General features: G+C 40.2%; 1 protein-coding gene across 2 annotated transcripts in view; it reads left to right on the forward strand.

The window, feature by feature from the left end:
- Positions 1–23,519, forward strand: part of ADGRD1 (adhesion G protein-coupled receptor D1) — a 170,326-nt gene that overhangs the window by 93,569 nt on the left and 53,238 nt on the right. For both annotated transcript variants that reach the window (XM_054219356.1, XM_054219357.1), the window contains 3 exons: positions 4,759–4,832; positions 6,740–6,863; positions 22,384–22,487. In XM_054219356.1, the coding sequence (XP_054075331.1) occupies positions 4,759–4,832; positions 6,740–6,863; positions 22,384–22,487 (302 nt within the window). The remainder of the gene's footprint in view (positions 1–4,758; positions 4,833–6,739; positions 6,864–22,383; positions 22,488–23,519) is intronic.

Raw genomic sequence — 23,519 nt, forward strand, 5'->3', positions numbered from 1 at the left:
ACCCAATCCATATTCAGTTACATGTGATAACCTTTTCTAATTTCAGTTGCTTTTATAGCCTCTGATATTTCACTGTTTTTTTCCTTAATATAGTTGTCTTCCACCCTTTGCCATATCATGGATTTTTTAACTGTACGATTGTACCATTATGAAATGCATTCAGCAGGCTTTCATGTTGACCCTGAGTGCCTGCAGTATTTTGCTCGTTGCTTCATTAAGTGTGTGTTGGCATAGCTCTGTTGACAACAATGGAACAACTAAAGGTTTGGCTTTTATAATTCCCTATTGATAAGCTAAATTCATTTTTTTACAATTTGTAACATTTTTTTCATTACATATGCTAGTTACACCTTAGGGTGAATCAGTCAAACAGACTCTAAATTAAAATAGTTGGGTGATCTAAGCCCAAGGTCTGTTGAAATGCAGTTTTCTCACAGCTTGGAAGATAACAGCCAATATAGCCACCGTAGAAATAGGTGATTATTCTTTCTTTCCCTTTCTTTCTGTCTGTCTTTTTCCAGGGAACTGAACAGATGAATGTACCTTAAAGTTTTAATTTTCTAGCTAATTAGGAGAAGTGGATCGTATAAGGTGGAAAGGAAAGTTAATAAACCGTGTGGTCCTGGATAGGTCATGCTAACAGTCAGGATGGTGCTGTAAGGACAGGAAATCCTTCCATTAGAGGCATCATTTTAGTCTCATTTAATCCATAACTCAGAATCAAAAGTGCATTTGATTCATACACCCGTAAGAATATTTCAGTGAGGCTGTGAACTACACAAAAGATGCAAGCGTACAGCCAAGAGGCTTGTTTGTCTTAGTGCCTTCTCTTGCCACATTCAAAATAATCCATGGTATTTTTGGGGGTTGAGAAGACAGGGCTTCAAAATCTCTGAATTAGACAAAATGCTGTATTTTGTAAACAGACAAGCAAACACCATATTGAAATTAAGAGGGTAAATTATCATCTACTTTGGATGAGAGGAAGTCCAACATCCAGTACATTGGGCTTGGAGCTACTGAGTTTGGATCCATGGCAGATCTGACCCACAGATTTGTCTTTCACATTGGAGAAAAATACATATTGAATTAGAAGGTGCACACCCTCCTCCCTTGGTGGCCACCACTGTGTAGCTAAATACTTGCTTTTTAAATTCAGGGGAGGAGAAACAAGCTAATCACAAAAAGGTTCACCCCACCCTCTCTTTGGCTTCTCTCCCTTGGCAAGCCTTCCCAGCAGCAGCTGGCTGACTGTTTTTCTTCTGCAATTGTGTTCACGACATTTCCTGCCACTAGGTTTTTCTGAAGGTTTCCAGCAGTCCTTTCAGCCCCCTACCCCTCTGTTTTGGCCTCTTCACCCACTAACCATGGCCTTGTGCCTGGTTCGCAGCAGTGCAAGTAGCGTATTCCCATTACACATCCATGCATATCCTCTATATGCTCTCAACACATACAGGGAGTTTCTGTGGTTTGCTTGTAAATCTGACTGATCTACTGAGTCAGTGGTTAGTGTACGGGAGGATGAACAGAGACAGTCCTGCCCCAAAATACCTGCTCCATCAGACAGACGTAGAATTTGCACTGTCTCTCAGTGACAAGAGGTTGTTTTCCTCTTTTAATGTAATTCTTTTTTTGAAGAAGGTGCACGTACCCCTCTCCATGCAGAAGGACCGATAAAAAGAACTTAGGTTATGGAGAATTTATGCACGGATCCTAGATTACTTAGCGTGCTGGTGCTTTCCCTCTCTGCACTACTGAAAGCTGCATAAACTGTCCTTTCACAGGCTTTTATAAACACTCAAGTGACTTAATCTTTTAGTGTAAAAGCTTACTTGTATATTAAGCTTTCTGTTATCAATGTCATTAAATCAATATCCCCCGTGCTCCAGGATCCAAATCACATATAAGCTGTCACACACAGTTTAACTTAAGAAATGCAGTATTGAGGTACAGTCAGTTCATTCTTCATAGATTAGAAAGTACTTTGAAGTTGAGCTGTTCAAGATCAGAGGGTTTATTCCTCATTTTAGCCAGTTTCTTGTATGTTCAGGGGCTTTCTATTCTAGTGATGGTTTTGTTGCAGAACTTCAATGAAGTCTGAGAAGATGAGTGTTTTATGGAGTTACCACAAATGCCACTGGAAAGCCTTGGGAGACCTATGTCGTGTGTGTTAAAACATGGGATGTTTTAGATGTCATTAGGCAAATTGGTATGGACCCTTGTATATGCATTATTTATCTATTTTTTTTTCATGTGGGCACGCATACAATTCTGGACAGCTCAGAGACTGTATAGGCTCACTTGGTGTAGTTCTTTGTCAAATGAGTGACATCTGTGTTTAGAGTTAAAGATGGAGAAAAACAATAATTTGTCTCTTGCCAGAGATACTTAATTGAGGGTAAAACATACATCTGGGATTTATTTGTGTAAAAAGATACGCAACTGAAGTCCTATGTCTTCTTCCAACCTGACCCTGCAGTGCCCTCTCCATTTAGTGTATTAAGAATTGAGATTTATCTAGAGATATCTTACAAATCAGAAATGACAGTTACTGTATGATCTTAGCTGTTATTACAGCAGATCTTTCTCTCTCTCTCTCTCTTTTTTTAGCCACTGTTTGTCTGTCATACAAGTGAAGTAATTTGTAATACAAACTGACTATGGATTCTCTTAAATTGCTTACTTCAGGAAAGCTATAGACATGATGAACATAACATTATACAGGATAATGGGCAAACATTACGCTACATGCCCTTACTGCCAGTAAACCAGAATGAACTCTGCCAGCAAAACTTTAAATTAACTGAAGTTGCAGAAGGCTGTTTTCCAGCCGCGGGTTATGGATCATCAGTCTTCTGCAGTTTCTGAGCTAGTGCTCTTCAGGAATACTCTGAGCAGCAAGAGGTGGGATTAAGGGAAGGAAGCAGTTTCTCAAAGACACTCCATATTTCATAGGTGGTTTGTGATTTGGAAGGTGTGCAGGACCCCTGCGATTGTTAAAGGTGAGGCTTATGGTGGGGCACTTTCTGAAAGGAATGGGAGGTTCAGTATTGATGGATCTAGCAGGGAACATACCAGTTTGATCCTGAAGCCTTGCACGGAGCCTTCGCAGGGCAGCCAGCAATGGGGAAGGGCTTTCACAGGTGAGGAAGGACTCCTCTTTATTAATTAATGTCATATACTTGGTTTTACTACATCTCTCTCATCGCTCCTGGAAAGAAAGTGGTATGAGCAGATTGGGGGTTATATCAGTGAGATATTTCCTGGTGATGGGGGACATGAATCTTTTCTGTTATCACTTCCCAGTGTGGCACACTTGTAAGAGTGTGAGGTTTTACCATTTGCTTTGCTCCCCTCATGGAAAAAGGCTACAGGATGTCACCAGAGTCAAAGGGGAAAATAGACACCCTTGGCAGATACGTGTCCGTCTTTGCGCTTCACAGAGGTCTGCTCCTGTGGGTCCCTGACCTGCAATCTCAGCTGTTTCTATGATGAAGGCTTAGGGAAAACAGGGTGAGTCGAGGAACTAGAAATTTTGTCTAGAAAGATAAGAAAATTCCATTTATGTTATCCAGATATGCGAGTTAAGAAGTAAATGACCTTATCTACAGCATAGCTACTTGTGGTATGTGGAAATCCAGTACGAATGTGTGAATGTCCTGGGTTAAGCAGAAATGCTTTATTATCGCTAGTAAGGAGGGAACTGTGCTACCTTGTGCCTGACGCTGGTTGTTGGACTTGTGGGTGAGGAGAAGGAAAATTGCATCAGGGACTTCTTGTTCTTGGTTGAGTTTCAGCATGATGAGGCGGTGGGTTTTTTTTCCTTCTTTCTCTAAAACAAGGAAAGCAATACTTGGTTATCTTTCAGCTTGACAGCAGGATTGTGTTGCAATAATCCGAGGGCTGTTAATTCACCAGCGATTTGTTTATGGTGAAGGCTCTTGTAATTAAAAAAATGCCTTAAGGTAGGGTCTAACACAATGTGGACTTTGGGGATTTATGTATTAGAAAGGATTGAACAGATTCTGGAAATCCGCTAGTTTGCATATTTTGTCTATAACAAACTATTATTTTTCGCTCTAATATAATTTGAATTATTTTGTCAAGAAACTGGTGTAACAGAGTGGAAAATGGGCTCTGAAAGCTTCCTGAATAGAGAAGATTGAGTTAGTGGCTGAATCTGTTTATAGAAGATAGAAATTAATGTCATCATAATGCTAAGGTGTGTTAAAATAAAATCTTGAATTATGGCATTGCTCTTTCAGTTTGACTGTATGTTTTAAAATAATCACTATTGTGGAAAGAAAAATGTCTGTGAGCTGGTCATTGTAATGCACATATTTCAGTGTTATTAATCCTAAAATGTGAGATTCTTATTACCCAGTGAGAAAAAACCACAATGGAGCCAAATATATGCGGAAGAATAACGCCCCAATTCTGCAAAAATTAACACACATATTTGTGCTTATATACAATAAATAATCCTGGTTTGCTATTTACTTAAACGGGACCCAGATCTCTCACTCAAAGTGACGAGTTTAATCCCAGTGTGCAAAATTAAGAGTGAGTACCAGCCTTCGCATGTTTGGAGTTTTTGTTAAAGCCGCGAAGACTGACAAAATTTGTTTTCAGTTTATGCTATGTTAATCTAGAATAAATCTATTGAAGTTATTATAACAACGAGAATTTAAAGTAGTTGAATAGTGGAATTTAGTCCTTTTAAACATTCATTCAGTGTTTATATTTTCTTTCTTGCAGACTCCCAGACAATACAGCCAAGCACTAAATAAGAGTAACAGAGTTCATCTTTACTGTGCATTTCTGGACTATAGGTATGTTATGTAATTTCCAATTATTTAACTTGCTTTAATTAAATTATGCTTCAGTTTGTGATGCTATATACTACCTGTATTCTTCTTGTTCTCTTTCATTCATGGAAATAGTTAAAGAAATGGAGCCACTGGTTTACAAAACACACGATCTCATGGTGGCTTCTTACCATAAATAGGAGACTTGTTATTCACATGTTAGGTAGGTAATTGAGAGACTGAAAAATTTTGGAATCAGAACTGGGGACTGATACAAATCATGCTTATCTTGGTTTATGAGTATGTCCACTTGGGCAGATGCTTGGATGTTTTAAGATGGCAAACCTCCAGCAGAGCCATTGTTTTTACTGGACCTGTGCCTATGTCACAACACCATGTGCGAGCAGTATTTCAGAGCTGTGAATTTTGGACAATGCATGGAATGAAGAAATACTATGCCTCTGAATGAAAATGAGAACAAAGGGGCACAAATATCACCTTAAATTTCACTCAGAAAATAGAATCTATTGAAAAGCAGTAGCTGGTGTTTTTTTTAGTTCTGAATATATTTCTTCTGGTTTTGATTTCCAAATGTGCTGCTCTTACTGAATCATTTCACAACGAATACAAATACTGAATTTTTAATTTCATGAGGATTACCAGTTTTTGAGCCGTAACGGTGTAAGCCTGCAATGCTGGGATCCCTCCTACCCGGCATGCACATGGGAAGGTCACTGTAATTGTTTTACTGAAGTTTTGTTACAAGTATGTTGAACTGTCCCAGCTGTTGGCAGTTACTCGTTGTTATGGTTACTCACAAATTACAGTAAATGAGAAACAGATTTTACTGAAGCGAATTAATATGGTTGGGGCATTGTTCCTATACTGTTTTCCATTGGGGCTTGGGCCCTCGAGGCTTTGCCTCAGGACAGAAACCGAAGTATGAAAGCTGTGCTTCCAAATGAGTTTTATGTCAAGATGGTCTTATTCCCTAGTGCATGGTAGTTAAAAAATAAGCAATTGGTTTTTGCCCTGTGACAGACCCTCTTTGAGAACTCAAGGAGGTCCCAAAGGACAGAGGAAGGGTGAGGTCATACCTATCTTTAAAATAAGAGCCAAGAAAAATATAGATCACTCAGTCTAGCTTCAGGACCCAGAATAATATCAAAAGTAATAAATGCTTAAGAAGCAGGCAGTTTGGGTGGGTGACCCACGATGCCTGAGCCCATGGAGCCCCTCGAGATGTGTGGCTGTGGCTTCTATGTTCCCACTCCACTTCAGGGCTGTGATAGCACAGGGGTTTGTGGGTGTCCCTGGCTCCAGGAAGAAGCAAACTCATGAGGATGACTTTCCTGCACAGCCCTGGGACCGGGCCACACAGCCAGCCCGGCCATATCCTCAGTGGAGCAGGAGCTGCTCTTGATGCCCCCGGGGATGAAGTGGCGCAACCAGTTGGCATGGGTGGGTCACTAGAAATCATGCTCAGTCTGAATTACATACTTTGACGAGATGAGTGGGACAGTGGACAAGGAAGAGGCAGCAGATATGATACGCTTACTTTTTTGACTTTTGCAAACTTATTGACCTGGCTGATACTATAGTTCTCAGAACAGACAAATTTGGGTCTAGGCGAAGTGCCATAAATGGGTTGCGCGATGTAAAGGAAAAATGTTATTGATCACTGGTTGTAAAACTGAGAAGACATCTCTAAAGACATTCATGTAGGGGTCTGATCTGGGCTCTGTTCTGGTGAATATTTTCCTTAACTATTTTCATGGTGGAATTGAGAAGACACTAGCAGTATTTGTGGATACTCCAGCCTGAGATGGCTTTCAAACCTTTTTATCTCCTGTATAGTTCAATACATGTGAAATTAACCTGATAAGACGCATTTTGATAGAGGTCATGTTCCATTTTTGTGTGCTTTGCAGTGATGGAACTGGTGTTTGGTCTAATGAAGGTTGTGTGCGTGAGAGTGGGGACCTCAACTACTCAGTGTGTCTCTGTAACCACCTCACTAACTTCGCCATTCTGATGCAAGTGGTGCCTCTGAAGGTGAGATAAAGCAAAGGAGTAAATCTGTCTGTTAAAATAAATACATAAATACATGAGTTGCATCCTCACACCACATCAGTAGGTGATTGGAACTGGGCTCATTTTTGCCCAACTCAGATTTATTCCACATCTTCCTTTCTGGGATGATGTTTTAATACTTCTTGACTATATTTTCGAAAACTTCTGGGAACTGAAAAGGAGCATGAAATGAAACACATCTATGGTAGGTGGGAATTCTCTTTACCTTATTTTCACCCTTTTGGCATGATTTCTTAAAGTAGTAGGCAGGAAAAGCACTAGAGGACATTGTACAGATGACCCTGGCATTTATGATTCATTTTCAAGACAGAGACAGCTGAGATTTGGCTGTGTGAGGGTTTGGGTAACTGGACTTGTGGAATATGAACAGCCGAGCTTGAACTCTGTGTGAAGCAAGCTCTGCTGCCAGCTGGCACCTACCGCTGTCTCTGCCAGCTTTCCAAGTCCCTGCCTGCTGCTGTTTCTTCACCTTGTTGCCAAACAGGGGCTCGTGTAGAAGGAGCGTGAGAAAGAAAATAATGCTTTAGAGTTGAAGAGTGAACCCCTTATGTATAGCTTTCTCTATGCTCAGTTCCTTTGTCCAAAGAGTTATCAAGCAAGCCCCTTTTCAGCTGGAATGTGCCACTTTCCCTGTTTACCCAGGACCTTATGCTTGCTGTCCATACTCATCACTGTTTTCCGATGAACCTTTGATGGCAAATGTGTTGCTCACCTCAATAGACATGTTCTTCTCTTCATGATACCTTATGATGCCTTGAGATTTCCTCAGAGATGGGGCAGAGTGTCTGCTCCTTTAAAGGGACGTACCGGTTTGTGCCTGCTGAAGGATTCCCTCTACAAAACTCAGCACCAGGCATGGTCAGCCCCATCCTGGATCTTAGCAGATAGCACTGCCATGAGCATGAGAAGTATGTTTTTATTGCTTAATTTGGGTGTGCTACTGTCAGGGAGGATCCAATGGAGATAGTGATGAAGCCCTGCTCAGACAACCCTCAGTTAATAAATAATGAATGTATAGTAGAAATAATTTACAAACCATACATTTAAAGAAATGTATACTAATTGTCTGACAAATTTATAATCTCTGGCACATTCTCAGCTTTCTACAGACACCATCCTAATAATATAAATTAACAGACTGAAGAAGAGCTTCAGCAGAATAGTAGGAGTCCTAATGTCATATTTATCACTGTGTGCTGCTAACAAGCATGGTGTCCTCTGTGCTACAGCTAAAGGGGTTTCGTCAGCCCTGTTGGCATGGATGCATTGACTGTATGGCCATGTCTCAGGTCCTGTCAATTGGTTTGAATGATGGGTTTGCTCCTCTTTTAGACAGTTTTGCTGAGACAGTTTAGCTGAGACAGCTACTGCTGCAGGATGGGCTGCACGTGCTCCTGAGGGTGGCACAGAGCTTCTTGCAGATATATACAAAAGTGGGCTTGCAGCATAAGGGAACTGTAGTTGGGGTTATACCACGGAGCAGCTCCAAAGTCTTTTCAAGGAATGAATCATCTCAGACTGCTATTACAAGTTCCTGATTCAGTAACGCAACTATTCACATGGTAATCCTGGTTAGATGGTGTAATGCCAACAAGTCAGGGTCACAGCGTAGAACAAGGTGGTCTCTGCTATCCAGAGAGCTTAATTAATACCCACAGTCCTTTGTATTAGTCTAACCATTTAAAAATGGGGGTGTCTTGTTCAGGCCAACCAGTTTTTATCTAAATATTTTTATCTTCATTACTTGTAAAGCACCTAGTGACCCCAGCTGGTTTCCAAGTATTATTTTTCTAGGAACTATTCATATTCATAATAAAGTGCAGCTTTACCTGAAGAGCTTCCCATCTAGTGAGACAAGAGTAGAATGGGAGAAATGCACCATTGTTAACCCTGTTGTAAAGAGCAGTATACAGGGATTGAGCCAGGATTAAACAGGTTGTCCATCAATTAAATGCCGGTGAAAGATGAGTTGATTTTCCACTGGGGAATAGTTCTGAAAGGTCTAACTTTCAAATAAACAGATTTGAGATTGTCATGATTAATGACATGCTGCAATAAATTCTAATATTATGAAATATTAATAATTGGAGATCAAAGGTATTTCATATCAAAGTCTTTGGAATCAAGCTTTCCTAAAGAGATCTGAAATAACTAGCATCATAACTAGGAAAAGCTGGACATGAATGGACTGTCCAGTTCCTCACAGTCATTTAATGGTTCTTTTTTTAATATTTTCTTCCTTCTTGGTGCAATGCATTTGCATCTGCCAAAGTTTGTGTGGAATGTTTTTGCATTGATTTTTTTTCTATATGATAATTTAGAAACAAAAATGGAAGTGCTGCTGAGACATTACATGGATGTGTGAGACACAGACCAAGTCACTCTGATGGATAAAAACATTCCCTATGTGACATTGTACTGTAAAAGTCTGTATAAAATAGTTTTGGGTTTTTTTTTTAATGAAACTTATTTCACATAATTTTGACCCCTTCTACCTAAAATCCCATTTCTAAACAGAAAAAAGAAGGGAATTTATAGATTTGTGGCAGGAAAAGTGAAATGCTGAAAGGTGACAGGAGTATTTCCAGAATATAGTCCTTGTGTTCCTAGTGCCAGTCCATGAGAATTCGTAATGCTTGCTGCAGCTTTCAATGAAAGATTGTGCAGGCTAGGTAGAAAATATGCATTCATTTCTAACCTCTTGAAGTTTTCCTAACAACAATTTTTGCATGCACCTCAATTGGCACAATTTACAAATGCATTGCAGCGTGGAGAAATGTGGGTGCACTGGTCTGCAGAGCAATGAACTGAATGATGCCTCGGCGCGGCTGCTTTGCCCTGCCCTCCCGTCGCCTGCAGGGGCATGACATTATGGTGAGGTGGCAATGCGAGTGGGCCCATGGGGGGTCTCAGGTAACACTGCCCCTAACGAGCCAATGAAGGATGTCATCCCCTCAGTGTGCTTTAATTCCAGTTCCTCTCATTTGGCTATTTCATAGTCCCTCTCTCAGAGTTCATCAGAAGATCTCATCCCAAATCTTTGACCAAGATATGCCCTTTAAATTGACTGTTTAGGATTATCTTGTGGTAGTAACTTTCTTAACCAGTGAAAAAAATCTTGTATCTTCGTTGTGTAACTGGCATGAAGTTAAGATTCAAGCTACGACAAGCTGCCTGGGTTTTGAGCTATACAAGCAGAGTACACTCAGTTACAAATTCCTAAAACATTTGCTAAGTATTTGCTTCACATGTCTAAGCAATAGCGCCTACTGAATCAACTAGGCAATTGGAAACTTCTCCCAGGCGTCCTTGGAACCCTGTTAAGTAAATGTTAAAATGCTGTGGATTTCAAACACATATACATGTTTATTCACCATGTTCTGAAATTCGTGAGCTAAGGTTCAAAGGGCCCGTATAAATCACCCGCTGGAACACTAGATTGTCAATGCTCTAAGAAATTGTTGCAATGATGTTATGTTCGATCTTGAACTTTTGCATATTTTATTTTGCTTTTCATAAATGGAATTCACAGACAATATGAGACAAGAAAAAGTGAGGGTGGGAATATGCAATTGCCCACATTTGAACAGTTCTGTTTATATAGCTATTATATATCTGTAGCTGTATAAATAGAACTGGATGAAATTTTTCCACATGAACACTATTTTTGACAGAATGTTTATTTTTTGGCTAGATTCCGTTTCTTACAAAAAGGGGTCTGCTTTTCATGAAAAATGTAAATGAATTATTGGAAATGGATTGCTTGAAAACTGGAGAGGTTTTCATCAAAATCTGTATTTTGGTTCAAAAAAGTGACTTCATTCTTCATGGGAATTCTACTTTGTGTGCTTTATACTTTCATTCTCCTATCGAAAGTATCGTTTCCTTTTCTCTCTATTGTACTGATAAATGCAGTTCTCAGGGTATCACAAACAGGCAGAGATCCGCTCCAAGGGCACCGTAACAGCCTTTAACCTAATGCACCAGTCAGCAGGTCAGTAAAACCAGGTATCAATAGTTCTACCACCCCTTGCAGAAAGGCAGGCAGATACACAGAAAACAACTTTAAAAAAAAAAGAAAAAAAAAAAAGAGTGGGATATCAACAATTCTAAAGAGATGCAATACAGACCAGTATGTATGCAGCAGCTTCAGACCTGGGAGAAGATCCCTAGGGAGAATGCTGTTGATGTGGAAATCCATGAACTCTTCAGATGAGTTCACTGCGATAAGCGTTCTGACTCTCCCAGCTCCTCTTCATGAGACTGAGTTTCTTTTTGCTTAAAAAAAAAAGAAGAAAAAATAAAAAAGAAGCATAAGCTTTCCATTAATGAGACACTGCAGTTTGTTAAAGAGTTTGCTGTTCACAACTGGAGAGTTCGGCATACTCTCTGAGTTCAGACAAAGCCAAGGCGTCTCTAAGCAACAAATACTGAAAATAAGTGACCTTCCTCAGAAGTAACCTGCCACATGAATACTTGTGGCGAGCATTTCTAATGACCAGAGAGCTGAGCTTGTATGATAACTATCTGTCAAGGATGGTGACTTTTTCTTCTGAGTTATGCTAAATTCGAGAAAGAATCTCCTTGTTTAACTCATTCTTTTTGTTCCTACACATGGTAAAGCCTAGCTTTTTCCACTTCCAGAACAATAGCATGATCCAGACCTTGTCAGCCTCAACACACCATGAATCTGCCCCTGTGCCTCCCTTCCTTCTAGCGCTGGTCCAGCTCATTTTCACACCTTCCCCAATATCCAGCAGAACTTTCTATACATTTACAGAGCTTGCGCATTTCTTGTGGGCATAAATGCGCTTATATATTTTCAAGATTCTTTATCATCGCAATTTTATTAGAAAGGAACAGAACTCTGTTAATAATTCATGCACCTGGCTTGGGGAGGAATTGCAATGCCTCACATGGATTTCATTTTGTTTCAGTGAGACATCCATAGGAACAAAATTGTAGGGTACCTTGCATCTGACGGTGCTTTCTCTTGAATACTCGAAGTATTGTGAGATGAGGAATGCTGACAAATTGTTAGATGTTTATGGAGCAGGCTGCCAGGTGGGTCTAATTTCCAGGGAGCATAGAAATGCAAGGAAGTTCTTAGGAACAAGCTGCGAGTTCTTGATTTTTCTTCTTGATCTTTACGCAAAACAGGTTAGATTAATTCAGTCACTATTGTACTGTATGCCAGCTGGAAGTAATCTCCAGAGACTGAAATCTGCTGAGATGAAAAAGCATTTTCATTCCAATATTTCAGAGAAAGAAATGGAAAGAGAGGTCACAAAGAAAAATTTTCAATTCTGGAATTTTAACTTAAATGTGACAAAATGAACCTCCACTCTGATATATGTGTGCTATACAGCAGTGTGTGAAGAAAAAGAACGCTGAATGCTGTGAATTAGCTAAAACCAAGCTCAGATTGCAAGTGTAGTTGAATACTACTACGGTTTTTATATTAGTTTCAGTAAGAGCTTGAATGCACTAAAGTCGCAGTGATTGCGAAAGAATGGTACGAACAATACTGCTGATTAGCTTGAGGTCCATGGATGCAGTCTGGCTGCTTTCGGTGATGCAGGGGATTAGTGGTTGTAACAAGTTTATTTCAGGAATGAAATAACCATCTTGGAAAAACTTACGACCATGTGGTGCTCAGATGTCAGCCTGGCACTGACCTGTTAGCCTGCTGATGAATTGGCCCATGTGGAAGGCCGAAATTATTTGTGTCTTTATCACTCTGCTGTTATGTCTGTATCATGGCTGGCCCAAATTCATGCTTGCTTGCTGAGATTCATTTATCATATTGGTTTTAACTTGAGGAATGACACCATTTATTTGGAGTTTTGGAGATTAGTGATCATCAACTGGTTTAAATGAATAAATAAGTTAATTGAAGGTAAAGTGTGACCGAAGATGTGCAGAATGTTCCTGAAGGGACATGCTCAGCCCTTGATTGCCTTCCTGAAGTTGCATGGATGTAATTAAGGTCAGCACATGATCAGAATTTGGAAACTCTGTTGAGAAGTCATTTCACAACTCTGATCAAGGTAGTAAGATTGAGAATTTTACAATTGCATCTCCCCAACAAAACCTGTCAGTGGGACATTCTGAGAGGCTGTGCAGATATTAACTAATCCATGTACCCCTCCTCTGGGAAACTCATTGCTCTGATCAAGCTTCTCTTTCTGATGGGGGAAACTGAGGCAGAGTGAAAAAGTCCCTCCCAGCAAATCATTGCTAAAGCTGTGCTCTTGGGGGTTCTTGTCTGTCTTTCTCCTTCCGTGACCCACAGAACAGCGTTCCAGCCTTTGCTTCATCTGGTGCAGTCAGAACAAACCCATACTGCCAGCTGCCCTGCAGTGTTATGGTTAGGGAGACAATGGTGCATTAATATAGCTGTGGTAGAAAAAAGAAAATAATCCATTTAGTTTGATGTGTTTACACTGGTTTATGTTTGCTTCTTCTGGAGAAAGTCCAAGTAGAGGGCACCCAGGGTGACATGCTCCCTGTGGTGGCTTTCTTGTAGTACTGTAGTGTGATGGTCCTCCGCTGTGCTGCAGGCTTGAGCCTGGATAGGAACAGCAGAAGATGGGAGAGGAGATGTTCCCTCAAGTGGGCATCCTCTGCAGCCGCAGAGCCTGGGGAGACCTCAACCTGCAATGCCACCTCCCACACCAGCACCCAGCGGTGCCTCGCGCTAGAGGAGAAACGGCTGGTGGAGCCATCCCCTTCCTGAGCCGGGGGGGACAGATGAAACTGGGAGGAGAGACGTGAGCGGAGTCACACAGAGGGATGTCACAAGGTGCTTCCTAGACAGCAGGAATCAAACCCAACACGGAGTAAGCCGCATTTCAAAAGCACTCCAAAGAAAATTCAGACGCTATTATTTTATTTTGGGCAGCTTTACTTCCTCTCATCAGTCAGTGGGGCCCTATGCTCCTGCCAGGAAACATGCCAGCCATCTGGCAGTTTTTATTTTTATAGTGATCCAACAACTACAAAGCATGCCAGGCTATTTGTACCATCTGCCACATAAATGTCATTTCATCAAAAGGATGGTGGACACCTGGGGACCCAGAGTTCAAAAATCCTTTTAAAGGGGAAATCATTGTCTCCCACAGCAAAATAGAGTTTGAGGGTTGGGTCACCCTCCCCCAGGTGACCAATGCCGGACACAACTGTAATATTTATGGCTACTAGACCATTCTTTTAAATTGGGTTTTTTTTCCACTGTTTTTTCCTCTTTCCATCTTCTCCAACTGTGAGGGTATAAAAATGACTACTATAAAGTTCACAAGTGGATGGATGTTTCCAGCAAAGTAATAGTGCTGTACAATCTGTGGTAGAAATTGTTCAAATTTTAAACACGTTTTTAGCATTTCTAAAGCTAGAAATGACTTCATTTTTCATCCCGTTTGTAGCTCTTGTTCCATAATTCAGAAGGGAGGATCAATCAATATAGTTCAAGCTGCCCTCCAATGGGCTTGAAAGCAGAGAAGCATTTATAAAGGGGAAAATGTTTAAAAACATCTGATCTTAGAGCTGGAGCTATAGAGACAACCCATAGCATCCTTAGGGAGCCCGGGGTTTTGAATAGGCTTGGGGATTTGGCTGTGAGGTTCTATTTACAAAAGGCAAGACATCCTGAATTCCTTCTTTGGGGCAATATGTGTGTTTTTATTTTATTTTTCACTGTTATAGCTGAGTTTGACAGCAAGTTTTGACAATGTATGGCTGACTGAGAACAAAGTACATCTATTCACGTTTATAAAGGCTGTTTTAAAAATGTCCTAATATTGTGAAATGCTTTAAAAATATGGGGGATAGGTGTGTAATTTATAAGTTTGGAGCCCTGTTTTCCTAAATCTAATATTGCAGTTATTAATCAAACATTGCCCTCAGGAGGCATTAAAAGAGCAGTCTGAAATGATAACCTTTTTTCTTAAATTTTTCAGCCAGCTGAGGTCCACATTATGTACTCTAATAAGACAATGAAATGGAAATAATGCGGCATTCTCCTATTTCTGCTGTTTTGTAATTTTAATATAATTACTTTTCTCAGCATGCTTTTCATTGATGGGAACATAAAAAGAATAATGCCTTAGTCCAGTAATTTTTCTGTTGTGTTGCATATTTAAAAATTGGATAGGCATTGCAATTTTTTTGGTCCTTGTTTATTACCATTGACAGTTTATTTAACTGAAGAGATGTCTACAGACAGTTTAGACAGCCCTTACCCATCAGATGAACAAAGATAAATCAGCCTATGTGTTTATTCTAGCATTGCTTTGTAAACTTTCTTTGCTCTTTGTCACTCTCTCCGCTTCCCCTTCCATTTTATTGCAGCGAATGTTGTCCCCGTGGAGAAACACATCTCGCTGATGTGTTCACGAATGATTGTGCATCATATTTCTTTTGTCCTTACTATGCTTATGCTCATCTTTCCTGAAAATTGAGCACTGATCTTGATTTTTAACTCAGAGCCATTTTTCATTCTTTTGCTATTCCACTCCTATGCCAGTACAGCTCTGTTGATTTTGATGGGAGGAAATGGGAGACTTTCTGGTTCTGTCCTTAATCCCATAGAATTGCACGGAAAAAGTTGGACTAATGCTGCAGGATACTAAACCCCTCAAATTCCCTAGAGAATTGTTTGGCAGTTACTGAATTTCACTCAGCAGAGGAGAACAAAAAATGATTTTTTATTTTGGAAAAGCACAAATATTTAAGAGTGCTATAATGGTCAAAAGAACCTTTTTGTTTGAGGAGCATGAAACAGGACTCTATTTTAATCAGAATACTTAACAAAATAACATAGACTTCCTTTCTATGGTGAAAACGAAAGCACCGAGCCATTTGGCAGCTAGGTCTTCTTGCTGACTAAAGGATTTCCCCATGCAGTACAAAAATGCTGTGATACTGCACCTTTATCCATCACTGCTCTCTGTTGAATGTCTTTAAATTTAGTTCATTCTGTACCCTTGAGTTCAATCTGTCTCCTGTACTGGCCTTTTTATGCCCTTTGTCCCCAAAGCGTGGTGTAGGAGAAATTCAGGGCTGGGTACCTGGACGCTCTTGGCCACGGTGCAAGCCACGGCTAGCCACAGCCCTGCATCGAAATGGACGTTTCTGAATCAAAGCCCAAGCCTGGGATAAGGGAGGCAGACATACTAATTTTCATTGAATTTTACTGGGAGCTGGGTATTTAATTATCCTCAACTGCTTTGAAAAAACTCAGACTCAGGGTCTGGCAAGAGACCATCGTTTCTCTGCCTGTGAGAGCCTGCGGGATCCGGGCTGGGTTTTATTCTGCCTGTAGCCTTCTGATGGACTTTGGTTCCTCTGTTAATTGGAGAACAGGATGAGTCTGCTCTTGCTGGAACAGAAAGTAAATACCAGATGTACAAGTCTTAGGTGTGCAGGGAAAAAGTAGATCCTTCAGTTTCACAGAGGATAATCTGCTGTAAATACAGCATTTAGTGTTTCTTGAGAAACACTGCAAGCCTTGGGCCTGAAATGAAGGCAGAAAAAACACGCCGCTTTGTGTTACACAAACAGAGGAAGCGCTTGCAAATATCTGCTTTTCTGATCCCCAAACTTTATTATCATTTGGTACCACTTCACAACTTGAGTCCTTGCTCCCTGCCATGCTTCCTTCAGGCTTCATTTGAAGTAAAAACTTTCTGTGTGAGATTTGTAATGAGCAGATTACCTACTGTTTGATGACATCTTGCCCAGAACTACTTTAAAAGACGATGTGGGCTTTTAAAATTACTAATTAATACCTTGGCAGAGATATTTGGAAAATTTTTTCATGTCACAGTGAAAAATTTTAAATAAGCAGCTACCAGGCTGGGCTGGCTGTAGGAAAATATTCCTTTAATCCTGAAAAGCCCCCTTCGTAGCACTTTATTGCTGATCACCAGGAGTTGTGGAGTTAATAGAGAATGGGAATTCAAAAGCAGTTCTGCTGGAAATGGCTGATAAAGATGATTGTGCTGCAAAGCAGGACTCTTGGAGGCCTTTTTTCTCTAAACTTGTGGTATCTGATACATTGTGGCTTGAGTAAAGAAGTCTCTGAATCAAGTTAGACCTTTTTATTCTGCGAGTAGTGATTGCGCAGTGCCATTGGGTATGGCCCCACCAAAATGGTTCTTGTGGTCTCGGTGAGTAGACTGAGCCTCCTGAACCAAACACAGATGTTAATTTGAAAACCCCGTAATGTTATGTACCTAACAAAGTGCTTGGCAAGCTGAAGGAAAACAGAGATTTGTATTGCTATTATTATTTAATATATAAATAAAGCCCTCACTGGACTGAAATTGAATTTCAGCAGCCTTTCTGGAGGCAATTAAAACCATTAGCTTCATCAGCCAAGGCCAGCGTTTTAATGTCTCTGAAACACTCAGGCTGCCAAAGATAATTATTCATCCTTTTCTTAATTGGATTCAGATTGCATTTTAAAGGTGCAGCTTCAATAGGGTTGGCTGAGCCTTAATTTTTCACCCCTACCTCTCCTCCCTTCCCTCCCCCCAGAAATGTCTCATAAGATGTTGTTTCAGGCCTTTGCAGAAGGGTTTGAGAGTGGATTTCAGCCCAGGCTGATCATCTCATGGCAGATCTCAGTCTGTTCGATAAACAGGGTAAAAACCATACATCACTGTAAGTAACTTCATGGTAGGAATGCTTTTTTCAAGATGGAAAGCTTACCAAAAGGGAGACTAAAATATAACTTGCTCTTATGTTTGGACTTAGGGCAAAATACAGTTGTCATGTCTTACATTTCCACCAGTAAACAAATAACTTTGGTTTCACAAAATGTATACACTATATAAGCAAATGCAAAAATATCATATTTTGTGTGCTACTGGTAAGTAACACCAAAATACAAATGATAGGTATGATATAGTCCTTAGATTGCAGGGATCATTTTTTAAGGCTGTAAAACTTTTTTTGGTTCAAGAACTTGTCTTTTTTTGGAAGAAGATGAATTGCTTTTCAGAAAGGAGATTTCAAAAGTAGTTTAGACAATGAAATTACTACTTTCGGTGGTGAAATTGTGAAGTTGTAATTTGGTATATGGACAAACCCTTTCAGGATCAGCTATGACAAACCTTGTTTTAAGCATTTGAACTCAGCCCTTTGTCTGATGTGTTGCCTCTAAAGGCAGACATAAAGAGATATTTTGCAGCATGTAAAGAAGAAAATTTTAGATTTGTACTTCCCTAAAATGTCCCTTTCTCTGGAGAAAGCCAAAAGCATCCCTTTTGCAAAGCTGAAAACATGCAGCGAGCTGCCTGCGAGATGAATAATGAGAAGAAGGGACAGGAGTGCAAATTTCACACGACAGAAGGGGGCACCTGGAAGGGGACGCTGAGCAGGGACAGCCCTGTGCTGCCCAGACAGATGCTCTGATCTGGCCAGTTGCTATTTTGTGTTCCTGTAGCCCATCTAGCTTTTTGATGGGTTGTTGTGCTGTGTTGTATATACAGTTGATCATTAATGTTACATAAATAAGTAGGTTTTCTGTTCTAGATACAGATCAAACCATTTTTCATACATTGCCTACTGAATAAGTCTTTCAGCCTCAACTGACCTTTTCCAGATACTCCAGAGATTAAAAGTACCGTCCCATTCTAGTAATATATTTTCATCTTCCTGCGCAGTTAGTTTTAAACAGAGGAGTTAGATGTCACTCATTTTCTTGTTATTAACAACATCATAAAGGAAAAATACATATTTGGAGTCTGAACTGGTATCTTTCCAGGATCATTTCTCAGGCCATCCAGTTGCCTGTGAGTTCCCAAAATAAAAATAACGAGCAATGGACTGACTTCTTTTATGTGGGAAAACAAGGGTAAGACAATAGACTATAATATTGCAGTAACTACTGAAACCGTCACATCTTTGTCCATGCTATTAGTGACACTTGCAAGGTAAAGGGTGTTACAGCCTAAACTAAAAGGGGGTGAGTTTTATATTTTTGATTTGTCTGTTTGTGAGAGCTGAAACTAAGAAACATCTGTTTCTGTGTTCATGATTACTAACATTCATGACCGCATGAGCACTTTTCCTAGCTTTTCGGCTTGCTGCAGAGTAAGAGAATGACCTTATAAACTCAAGGAAGCAAAACCTTTTAGAAGAAAAGAATAATTTAATGTAGATTGGGACAAGTGTGAGAATCAGGCTCATGGGACTACTTCACAGATTGCTCAATGTTTTATTTGGTACTTTTTAATGCTATTTTCCTTAGTAATAGCATTACAGCCTGATTACCATTTTTGTGCTGACTACAAGATCATCCCAAATTACTGTCTTATATTTCACATCGTGCACGAAGTCTAAACATTTTCAAAAATACAAGCCAAGGTAAGATGAAATCAGCTCGTATCAGAGCATGGGAATTTATAGGACATTGTTTCTTAATTGATGATGCACAATGTTTTGACAATCCAGGTATTTCTAAAAATCTGTATGCTTCTTATTCCTTACAATATGAACAGAGACACACAACATCGAGCTGTGCTGTAATAGCTGGGTTGTGAGAAGTTAGTATTTTAAATACAGGTTCTCTTCTCTCCCACACCATATACCTGTATTTAGAAATGAGGCCCCACGCCCTGGGAGTCATTCCAGGCCTTCTTTTCACGCTGTTTCCTTCCCCCTGCAATTCAGATCACCCACAGAAAGGAGCTGGTTTCACCCTCTGGAGCCGCTGGGAACAGGGACCGCTCTCTTGCACCCCTCCAACCCCACAGTTCAGATTGAGAACAGCTATCGCAGGCTTCGTCTGTTCCTTAATAAACAAAAAATGGTTCAAAACTACATACAGGCTTTCTGTCCCTCACACTAGGCAAGATGAGAATGTGAGCTACAGTGATGTTGCTTTTGAAATAGTTGTTACCAGACTAATGTGGGTATTGATTTAGATGCGTCATTCTTTAATGCTTCATCAGATTTTGGTTGTGTTTGCCAGAGCAAGAGCAATTTCCAGTTCATAGATGTGGGGACCTGTGTAGGTTATTTCAGGTCTGAATGAATCTTCTACATTTTGTCGATAAGAGATTTTTTTTTTTTTTTTCCTTTTTCGTTTCTAAGTAATACAGCCTCCACTTGGGAGAACTTGATTCATGTCTTCTCTTGCCCTGCAGGAGTTTCTGGAGGAAGACTGAGCTAAAACCCAGAGAAAGACTTCCTTAGAGGCATGTTAATTATAGTAGAAATTTGTTAGCAAAAGATGTTTTTGTGATCATTACCTTCTCTTGGATGTATTATGGGAAAAAACAAAGGCTTTGATTTTTGCCCATTTCCACTAGATGGATCCCCTGTATCTTCTGTACATGGATGTGATAGTAAGACATTACCTTTCCTTGGCAGATCTTACCCGCCTTTGCCAATGCAAACCCTGTGATAGACCACTGTAAATCTAAATGAGCACGGAGCAGCTTTGACCTCTGTAGGGAAGATTTTCTGGCTGCAGGTGTTGGGAGTGAAAGGAGTGAAAGAAAGCCTTGAACTGCTGAGAAATACTGATTTCAGAGTGACTTGAAGCTGGAAAAGCTTCCTCTGCTCCCCTCCTCCCTCTGTAGAACTGCAAGCCACCTGTAGCTAGAGAAAGGGATGTGTATTGGAGCAATCAGGAAATAAGGCCCATGCACTTTGGACATGAATATCCCTGATGAGGAAATCACTTTCAAACTGCCCAATTTACCACACAAGTTATTCCTGTTTCAGGAATATCTGTGAAGAATGGCTTCACGTGGCTTCTCCGGGGGATGAGGAACGATAGGAGCTCTTTTATAGAAATTATGTGGACCTTTTAAACTGGTCCAGCACACAGAACCCTTTTGTTTCTGTAATTGATGCTACCCAAGTCAGGAAAAAGAAATCTGTCTTTGGCTGAAAGAGAAAGAAACGCTAAAAAGCTGCATCATATTTCCTAGGAACTGTAACACCATAGCAACAGTTGTCTTTCAATGCCACTGCTGCTGCATCACTTAATAGTTCTCAGATTGCTGCGAGAGCCGCCGTCTCCTCCGCTGTAAAACTTACTGCACGTGAGCTGATGCTGTTTGCAGATAATTACACGAAAAATGTACATATACAACACATCATTTTTGTCTGTGTTTAAAATGATTTTTTTTCCCCTCATAACCTCATGGCATGTTATTTCTTGCCTTTAAAAGGAATTTTAATGGGAAGTTTATTGGTAGAACTGGTTGGATTTGATAATCTCAGATGAAATACTTTGGGGGTGAGTTTTTATTGTGTGTGTGGAAACTAATAGAAAATCCCAAACTGTGAGAAAGGGTTATTTTTTATTAGATAGAGTTACTATGAAAAAATTGGTAAATATATTGTTCCTTTTGGGTTTTTTTTCAGAATAAATATTTAGAATGAGTTTTTAGCGAGGAATTTATAGTGAATGGATGTTGAAATAAAAACACAGCATTTCAAACATCAAAATTAAAACTTTTTGATTGACTACATTGTTTTTGTTTTTTCAAATGTTCAGTTTATGAAAGTGTCAACTCCATCCAGATTCAAGTCAGGAAAAATGTTTGAAAATTCTTCTGAGATGAGAAAATTTTTTCCTGCCTAGTTCTGTTCTACTTATTATACATTAATACTGCCTGGCTCCCTTTGTTGGGTGTGGCGCTTTTGTCATTCTTTTATGAGAACTTGCATGGAAAATTAAAGCACGCTTTCTGATTAATTTAGGATGAATGGTCAAAACACACCATCCCTCCCCCATTGAATCTATCCTGGTTTAACGTAGATCCTAGTGACGGGCACTTTGGAGTTACAGATTGAACGTGCATAAAAACTGAATTACTTCTACAAAATGCGTCTGTAGATAAAAACAGAGGCTGAGAGGAGAGGCTTACACCCTGACTGCTCGTGCTGGGTCTTTTCTGTGGTTTTCCATTCTGTAGTGCCAGTCCAGCTCCTTCAACAAGCACTGAAAACGTGATACATTAAACAAAACAAGTGGGCTATAAATGGCCTGTGATTTATGGGTCATCTTGGTTTGTCAGTTCTCACTGCTGTGAAGCACTTCTGGTATTTGCACAGTGATGTAAATTATTGCAGCGTGAGAGCATTAGCAAAGCACCCTGCGAGCTGTGAAAGATCCCATTGCTGACATTGTTTGTGCAGCCCAATAAACTGCTCTAATCTCAGACTTGATGATATCACAGCACCAGAGACACTAACTTAATCTGAAGAAATACTGATTTATGAAATAAAAGAGAGAACTAAAATGTGGATGCCCTGGCTACGTGGCAGACTTTGGAGTTACCTCTTCATTTCCTGTATTAGAAACAGCAGCGAATGATTGTGAACATCAGCTTACATACGGGCGGATGGAGGAGGAAACGCTGTGTGCAGGGACGCTGACCTGTGGTTCTGTAGTGTAATAAATCAATTAATCGTTTTTATTTCGTTTTTGTTGTTGTTTTTTTTTCTTTGTGTACAGCTAACAAGAGAACACCAGGTGGCCCTCTCCTCCATCACTTACATTGGCTGCGCTCTGTCCATCTTCTGCTTGACGATCACCCTGGTCACATTTGCTATATTGTCGTGAGTAATTTTAACTTAATACCTGCAGAGCAACTATCATGCAGCAAGCCAAGCAGTGCATTTCAGGCCACTGGTAAGGATCCCTTCAGGTGCTCAGGATAAAACAAAGGCTATTAATTCTACAACCTTCCTTAATTAGACTCTGCACATCTATTTGTAACAGTTGGTTGGTTATTTCTAAATTACTTTAATTTCCTGAAATGGGGTGGTCTTTATATAGCAAGCTATTTCCATCCTACGAGGGATTTTTTAAATTTTTTTAAAACTGTCCATGTTTTGCTATAGTTCAGGAATCTTGCAATGAGGCTGTAGGAGGGCTTGGTCTGGAGCTCAAGGCAAGTGCAATATGAGCAAGGCTGGCAGGATCGCCACCTCTTCCCCCCTACATACATCTTTGGATTGCCTGGAGAGTACAAACAATGCTTCTTTCTGCTTTTCAGTTGTCTTGTCTGTAAGGCAGTGTGTTTATAAAGCCAAGCAGGTGTGCCCAGAAAGGAAGGTTTGGTCAACATGAGTTGTCTCGTCTCTGTTTCGTACAGCTTGTGCAGTTACATCACGTAACTCCCATTTATTTTCAACTATCTGTTAGGCTAGTTCTCTAACGTGATGCTTTAGTAGGATGAGGGACGCTATAGGCACTGTGAAATTCACTCCACGGCTTATGTTTAAATCCTCTGGATCTCCGCAGCACCATGCCTATCACACAGCAGTGCCTTTGAGGGCTCTCAGCACTGGGAAGGTTTCTGCCACGAGGCACTTATGGGCTTTATGGCCGTTTATATTCCAGTAGCGACAACTGAGTTGGAGGCTCCGCTAGGCTTGATACAAACATTTCTGAAAAAACTTCCATAGCGTTTTCTGTCTAAATAAAAAGTAGAAAACCTGACAAAGGGTGAAGTAATTTGTCTGAGGTTGTGCAGACGACTGGGAGCACAGCAAGGGATGGGATTCTTGTCTCCTTTTGCACACTAAACCATGTTCTTCCTGATCTAGAGTTCAGTTTTTTATTTCTGTGCCTAAGCATGTCTTTTG

The sequence above is a fragment of the Rissa tridactyla genome, chromosome 13 (genome assembly GCF_028500815.1).
Source record: "Rissa tridactyla isolate bRisTri1 chromosome 13, bRisTri1.patW.cur.20221130, whole genome shotgun sequence".
In the NCBI taxonomy this organism is placed as follows: domain Eukaryota; kingdom Metazoa; phylum Chordata; class Aves; order Charadriiformes; family Laridae; genus Rissa; species Rissa tridactyla.